Source organism: Triticum dicoccoides, chromosome 1A, assembly GCF_002162155.2.
Source record: "Triticum dicoccoides isolate Atlit2015 ecotype Zavitan chromosome 1A, WEW_v2.0, whole genome shotgun sequence".
NCBI lineage: Eukaryota > Viridiplantae > Streptophyta > Magnoliopsida > Poales > Poaceae > Triticum > Triticum dicoccoides.
The window spans coordinates 16,367,707-16,376,042 of NC_041380.1; the positions used below are offsets into that span (position 1 = coordinate 16,367,707).

General features: G+C 41.8%; 1 protein-coding gene across 1 annotated transcript; it reads left to right on the top strand.

The window, feature by feature from the left end:
- Nucleotides 1-3,005: 3,005 nt before the first annotated feature.
- On the top strand, nucleotides 3,006-3,633 carry LOC119340483 (subtilisin-chymotrypsin inhibitor-2A-like). Its single transcript, XM_037612709.1, has one exon. It carries the CDS (start codon nucleotides 3,247-3,249, stop codon nucleotides 3,469-3,471), a length of 225 nt encoding a protein of 74 aa, XP_037468606.1. The 5' UTR covers nucleotides 3,006-3,246; the 3' UTR covers nucleotides 3,472-3,633.
- Nucleotides 3,634-8,336: the final 4,703 nt, after the last annotated feature.

The window sequence follows — 8,336 nt, forward strand, 5'->3', positions numbered from 1 at the left end:
CAAGTAAAGGTTTCTAGGAAATTACTCCCACCGTCCATATTATGTATCGCTCTAACGGATGTATCTAGGCATATTTTAGTGTTAGATACATCTGTTTGTGCGACGCTTAACATGCGACGGAGGGACTATTAGATAAGAAAGTTTTAGTTATATATTATTCGTGGAATATACATTTACAAAAGGCGCTCATGATGATTTAGTCCCCTAACAACAGAGTATATCGTAATACTACAAAGAGTTTAACCATTAATTTTAAATTTAAATGGACGTGGTTGTGAAAAATGCCCCTATTTGAAATACCAATAAAATCACAGGTTAAATTATGTTAATATTTAATTTTTTCATCCATGCAAATCTATCTATTATATAATTAAAATAAGAGTCAAACAAGACACCACGTTCATCCACATAGATTAAATTGTCTTGATCATTAATTTTAAGATATGAACGGTCGAGATTTAAATACACGACGTTACATACAAATATTGTCTAGAAACATATATTATTTTTTTGCATAGGGGAAATCTGTCACGTAGATTTACTAGGATGGAAAAGTGCAATCATAGCCACGTACATGGGATAGGCACGTACAAGTCTCAATTTTGTTAAGCTCGGATGGAAGCGTTGTACATGGAGAAAAGGATAGGTAGTCAATTCCGTTTTGAATTCAGCTAGAAGAGAAAACGAGAAAGCTTGCTAGGGGTAAACGTAGGCCAATCTGTCATCACCTGCCGGCCCAATTCATGCTCCATACGGAAGGGAGGGAGATTCGGACAACCATATGACCAGCATAAACGGCCAGCATATTTTCCATTGTTGAACGGGCCAACATATATGAACAAGGTTTTGCTCATAAAAAAAAGCGCAAGGACATAATAAAGATTTAAAGGCTGAAAAAATGTCACCCAATTGATAGGTAGATATTACCCGATGAACAACAACAACAACAACAACAACAACAACAACAACAACAACAACAAACAACAACAACAACAACAACAACAACAACAACAATAATAATAATAATAGACGAAAAAAGGTTAATAGTGAAAGTAAATTTTATGTATTAAACTTAAAATTTATAAGTAGCTAAATTTGAATTGTATTATAATATTCAAAAATCTTATTGGATACATGCCGGCATAGTTCATAATCCAAAGGATCGGACAAGCCTATGATCAACAGAGGTGGGCCAACAAATAAAAATGAGACCAAAATAAATATTGAAAGTCTGAAAAAACAAAATCTAGACAGATAAAAAACAAAAGATTGGTAAGAAGTATAAACGAAGGCAAGAATTGTTATGACTATTCATGAAATTGATGACTTTGAAAAACACATTGGTGATTGAGGGTGATTCGCAAGAAATGTAAGGCTCGCAAATAAAAGAGTTAGCGTGAGAAAATATTTTAGCAAACATGCCATATAAAAGTCGTCACAAGTTTGTAATAACACATGTTGGTAGTGCATATACATTGTACGAGTTCTCCTAAAATTATGTAAAGACTATCAGAATTAAAAATTTGACGGTCCAAGTGAAAGAGAGGGCGTTCTTTCAAACATTGAATAATAATAGTAGTATTGCCTTACGTCTGTGGTCAATCGACTTGGATAATTTAAGTTAAATGAGTCACGATTAAAGCACCTAGAAGCATGGTGTTGCACGTTGGTACACCATAAATGTGTAAGTAAAGGAGCAAAATACATTAAGATGGTAGAAAAAGAACACAAGATTTTTCTGTGATTCGTCGATGTTTGGGTTTATTCTTAATGATCAGATCATAAAACCAATTTCTTCAAGTATTAATAATAAGGGACGAGATGAAGTAAAAGAAGCGAAAATGAAATTAGTATGAGTGGCACGTGAAAATCCTTATGAAAAACTTAGCACACTTTTTAAAGAGTTTTCTTAGAAAAAACAAGTTCCATCATGTGTTTTCTACACATTTTGCCGAATAGCATATTTACAAACATGTAGCAAAATCTAGCCGCGCAAATGCGCGGGTGACCATGCTAGTTTATTTATACTTTCCTAGTTATTACCTTAGAATTAGGTGATTTCACATATTAAATTAATTAGCTTGGTCTTTATTATGCATTGTTTTGTTCATTTTTAAAGGGAGCATGCACGTGTGTGCTTTCTGGGACTCGGGACGTTGACTCATTTTATCCCAGAATTTGAATGCTTGAATAGTTTTCATTTCATTGTATGTGTCCTTTTCTTTTAGGCTTGAAGGAAGCACGTGTATTTTTATTTGTTGGAGCTTGGAGGTGGTCCGTGAGGACTCTTTTTTTAACACATCATTGAGGACTCTTACATGTACGTGGTCCTTTAATCTTTATATATGTACGTGTCTTTTTTTTCCAGGGGGACATGTGTTTTTCTATAAATCCGGACCATAACACTTTTTATCCTGGGGCTTGAACTCCATGGACTCTTGTTTAGGCTGGTCATGGTGGGGAGTAACTTATACTCGTGTCATGCATATGACACTAGTCTAAGTTACTATATTCATAATGTAAAGTAACATAGTAGTAGTATCATAAATGCCTTCATTTATTAACTTATAGACTCATCTTGTCTTGGTAAGCATTATATTACAGTAACAACACCTCTCATTAAGTACTTGCCACATAAGCAAAATTTTCTTGGAGTGCGCTACATTACTACCTAAGTTACTCCCACTGTGACTATGACTAGCCTTAGCAGCCTAACGTGTTGTCCACTACGAAATCAAGTGTGGCCAATTTAGTAGCAACCTCGTGTACCACGCACGCTGCATGCATGCATGTGCGACAGCATCTTCTCTGCATATGCGGCTAGTTAGCACAAGCAAACAATTTTTCGTGCTCCACGTCTGCATGTGTGAGAGCATCTTATCTCCTCTCCTGCTTGTCTCATGCATGTGAGAGCATCCTATCTCATCTTCTCTCGTGATAGATCTTCCCTATAAATAGGGCAAGTGTTATGCAAATAGTCATATCAGTGTTGGGCATATCTTCCATATTTCCACTTCTATATGCTTTCTGGCAATAAGTTTCTCTGTATGCATCATCCTCATACAGAGGCCGGGGTTATCCTTCTTTTCGAAAAATGATATATGACTAGCATTAGCATTATTTTGATCCGTAGTCTGAACCAAAAAAGAAAGACGATTTGATGAACTGTTTGGGACAACTGTTACTGTGATTTGTAGTCTGAACTGAACTATTTTGATCAATTGTTTGCAGCTCACCGAATCGAGGATGAGCTGCGCCGTCCCAGAAGCCCCCGCCGGAGAGGAGAAGAAGACTTCATGGTCGGAGGTAGTGGGAAAGTCCATTGAGGAGGCCAAGGCGATCATCCTTAAGGACATGCCTGACGCTGGCATCGATGTCCTTCCTGCTGGCTCGGTGATGACCCTCGACTTCAGGACCAACCGTGTCCGCATCATCGTCGACACTGTCACGACCACCCCTTCCTTTGGTTAGCAAGCTTTGCTAGCAAGAGATAAAATGGATGCACTTATGCATGCTGATGAATAAGTAGTTTCAGTAATCATGAATGAATAAATACACGCTGACCAATGGCGTGTGTCGATGTACTTATGGTTCAATGGACTCCAGTTATTTTTAGTTTATGAGATGTCGGCTCGTTGTTCATGTGTTTACTAAAATGCTCATGAAATATGCAGACTGTGAGCATGTTGCTGGATCATTTCAACAACTTAGATCTAATGGTGTCATTAGAATGAAATATACTAATCACACCTTAATCAACTTAGAGAAGAACTCGAGCCCCACGAGATATCTTAAATGGATTCTGCTGTGCTTTGGACAAACTTCCGAGATGAGAATTAGTTTTAGAGTGACCCCGTGCCTACCAACATTATTGTTGATGAGGCTTAACATTTTGCTCAAACCCTTTGCCGACATATAAGAAACATGATATACACATCTTTTTTTTTCTTTGAGAAATGCATGACATAAGTGTGCCCATATATTAAGATAGGAAGTAAGAATCATATACAAATAACCACCACATAAACGGCAGCCCAACCTTCCCATTGTTTCATGGCAACACCAAGTAACTACTCACTTAAGACTATATTTCCTCACCTTCCACGGCTCAAGGCAATGCTGGTGAATTTGATCGACTACTGATGGATGAAGCAGAGAGGTGTTCTTGAACAGCCTTGTGCTTCTCTCAAGCACATGCATCATAGCGAGCAGGGGATCAACCAGTTGACCCCTGTTCTCAGCTTGGGAGGGATGCCCCTGCTGAAGAGCAGACCACCAGGTGAGTACGTCGGCCGGTAGCACTGGACATCTGGTTCGGCAGGAAGATCCATCTCAGGATGTGAGACCAGACCTCACTCGCAAGCCCACGAAGCATCATTAGGTGCTCGGTCATTTCCTTAGGTACACATCTCTCTTTTTTGGATATTTTCTTGGTAGTGAATTAGTGATTAAAACTTTTTAGAGGAAAGGTATTTCTGTCCAGAATTGGTGATTAAAATTGAGCTGTGAACTTGGGATTGCTCAGAAATTACATGCATGGCATTGAGATATGCACAAATTTAATTAGGCTTGTCTTAATCTACTTGATTGAACTTCACAGTTTGGCACATACACATACATAAGTGACCCATCAAGCACACGATTTTTTTTAAAAGAAGGATTACCCCCAGTCTCTGCATCAAAATGATGCATGCATCCATATTATTATACAAAGTAGCCATCAAATACATAGTTCGATACAATTTGGCAAAACGAGTTAAAATAAAATAAAATTTTCCACAACTCCGATTAAGCACACTTTAAGCACCGATTAAGCACACATGACTTGCATACTTATTTATTTCTCCTTATTCATTTATTCATGAGCCAGCATCTATATGTATACACGGTTGTCCTTAATAACCTTGTTGTTCATGTTCCTCGTTCTGGTTTACCCCATAAGCCATTTCAATTCTACCCTCTCAAATGGATTGCATAACCATGCCACAGGGTGGAGTTTCCTAAATACAACTGAACACTAGTATAACGCCCGTGCGTTGCCACGGGCTCTTTAAAATTTATAATCAGTATCTTTCATTTATCATCCCCTCATATTGGGTGATTATGGGGTGCTCTAATTAGAAACACAACAATCAAATATTAGGAAATTTCACCGAACGAACAACAACGAATAATACGATATCTATCAAACAAATAAAATGAGGTCATATTTTTGGTCCGTCATGCACTTCTGTTGAAAAGTGCCTATCCCTTTTAGAATCAACCCACTGTTTGCTCGCACGCAAAAAAATACATCTCTAAAGTGGGGAACGATCGGTGCCAAAAAGAACTCAAACTCCTATCCAATCTCGACTTCGTGCTCTTCCACTTCCATTGATAAAGACGGGACGTCAAGGGTTTCATCATGATGACCTCGAGTAGCCGCCGACATCCCTCCCCACATCTACCCCTACCCCCTGCTGCCGCTTGCACTGTCCTTGCTCCTCGAGGGAGCTAGGGACACAATGTTCTCTAGGATGGGCATGACCAGATCCACGAGGAGGCCACATTCTTCCATGGGAACCCAATCAAGCACACCACCCTCCGCAACCATCCAATCCCGGCCTAACAAAGTCAAGACCCGCCATCGATCCACAAATCAGGCTTGCCGCATCCAGGTTCACTGCAAGTCTGCGACGAGTCTGTAGTCGACATCTTGACTTTGGCTATCCCCACGGAAGAATCATCGGATCCTGCTTACTTTTACCATCACTTCGTCTCTTCCCAAGGCAGCGACACCACCCAGCCAATCACCACCACCGCTTGCGGCTTGCCTACATAAAATCATGAGAAATCCCCACGGCGGTGCTGTAAGATCACCTTGCCGACCTCGATAGTGACCGACTGGTCTAAGATCTAAGCTAGCCGCTCTTTGTAGAAACCAATAGAAATAGGCATGTGACTCAGATTTGTTCTTTGGTGTGCATGCGTTTTTTGCTGCCCACCAGCTCTTGTCTACAACTCGCCTATCTCTGTACCAGCTCTTGGTCTACAACTCGCCTATCTCCATGCTCGAGACGACCAAGCTCGATGCGCAAGCCGCATACGTCTGCTAGAGCTATATCCAGGCCCTATGATTTTTGGATCACTGGCACTATGGGTGCCAGGACCGGAGTCACCCTCATCCACCAAGTGGATCAAGGAGGCCCACCACCTAGACTCTACATCGCAACATTTTGTGTTTTCCTATAAAAAGTAAAGAACCCTCTCTAATAAACGTAAATATAACCTTTTGGTTTTATAGTCTCAACTTTCCTACACTCCAATACCAGAAGGATTTCTTGGTTTTATTTAATGACCTTCTTGAATGTCATTCACTTAGAAAGGTAGTAATACAATCTGTGATATTAAGGCAAATTATTAGTCCTATTAAAGTGCAAAAGGCCCTATAGGAGTCAAAGCATGACTTTTATGGTTATACTGTAATTTGCAAGATCTGAGATTTATGCAAGTGTACAATTAGAGAAGAGCCAATTAAATAGATTTTCACATTCAGAATAGTACGATTAGCAGTAGCACTTCAATTTTTTCATGTTTGATCAGCTTGCTAGGTGGTTATCACTAAGCATGTTGGAACGATGAGCATAACCTAACTTAGTTCAGTACGTGTTGCTGCAAATTAGTTCAGTACGTACGAAGCTGTTGCTAATTTCAATGCCTGGCTGTTGCAAGTTTCTAATGAAAAAGTACTTCAGGTCAAAGGTCAGGGAATATACACTTCTGTTATCATGGTTGTTTCCTTATAGTGAACAACTTTGATCACCACTTCAGCAGCTACTATCTATAAGAAGACATTAGCTAAGTAGATACAGGCAAAGAAAGCATGTAGGCAAAACCAGAATTAAAAACATCCTTCTCAATGGAGCTCGTGCAGTTCGGAAGACCCTAATCATCGATGAGGGACCCCTCCGATGGTAGCATGGCGTGACAATTGCCGTCAATGACGACACCCAAAGTACTTTGCATAATCCATCGATCCAGTTCGAAACAATCAAGCACATACCTTGCAAAGTGATGTGGATCTGAAGCAGAGGTGGGAAGGTAAAGGCTCAGGTGAGGTGAGGTGGAATGAGACGTTGATATAGACGTGCACGCATGAGAATAAGGCGGTGCCCAGGATGGATCTCCATCGGAGGAGGCCGGATCCGCTGGGGAGGAGGTCGCTGTAGTACCTGCCATCTGTGCGATGGATCACGGGGCTGGCAGGCAGGGGGAGGGGATAGGAGGGAGCGGGTGGGCTAGAGCGCAGATGGCGGGTGCCCCCGACGACGGCTGGGAAGGATGGTGGAGGAGGTGGATGAGGATGGCGGCGGCGGCGTCTGCGGTTGCGCCTCGTCCGCAGCCGTGCTGGTGGTGGTCGATGCGAGAGCCGGATGGCGTCGGCCAGAATCAGGCAGGGGCGACAAAGATTTAGAGGAGAGAGAGAATGGAGGCGATGAGCGATGGGAGGAAGGGCCACCGGCGATTGGGGTGGCCTCAGATCCGCCCTCCGTGGCCGCCTATTTCATGGGACGAACACCCGTGCTCACCGTCGGGCTCGCCTTCGGCCGCTGCCTCGCCGACATTCACGACGTAGAGCCCCTTCCTCCGATCCCATTTGCCAGGGAGGCAGCGCCATCCTTCATCGTAGAGAACGAGTCCACACTGAGATCCCAACCAGATCGTGATTGCGCCTCCCCAAACCGCAGCGGCACATCCCACTCCATCAACGACCAACCTATATGAGGCGGAGGGTCAGTGTAGGACGCGAGCGCCGTCACCATGGATGTGGGGGACGCCGTAGGTGGGAAGGAGGCGGCGACGGCGTCTGTGTCAGGAAGATCGCACGATGGTGGCGGCATTTACTCGAGGGGGTCGAGAGGAGCTGCGTTTGGTGCCGGGTGGGTTCTTTGGTGCGTGCGTGGGGCTGGAGATTATGATAGGTGATCAGGTGAGGGCGTGCCATATCTGGGTCGATAGTCTTACCATACCTGGTGGTAATTTAAATTTATTACCATATTCGATATTTTCCGAGTTATGGCCTTACCATACCTGGATTGATAGCCTTTGGGGTAATTTAAATTTATTACCATATAATTACCATATTCAAAATTTCCTGAGTTATGACCTTACCATACCTGGATTGATTTATTATTATACGTGGATTAATTATGATTTATTACTATATGATTTATTACTATACGTGGATATCCTTACCATACCTAGTGGTAATTTAAATTTATTACCATATTCGATATTTCCCGAGTTATGGCCTTACCATACCTGGATTGATAGCCTTTGGGGTAATTTAAATTTAT

Coding starts and splice junctions, on each gene's coding strand:
- LOC119340483 (XM_037612709.1), top strand. CDS start 3,247: ATGAGCTGCGCCGTCCCAGAAGCCCCCGCCGGAGAGGAGAAGAAGACT.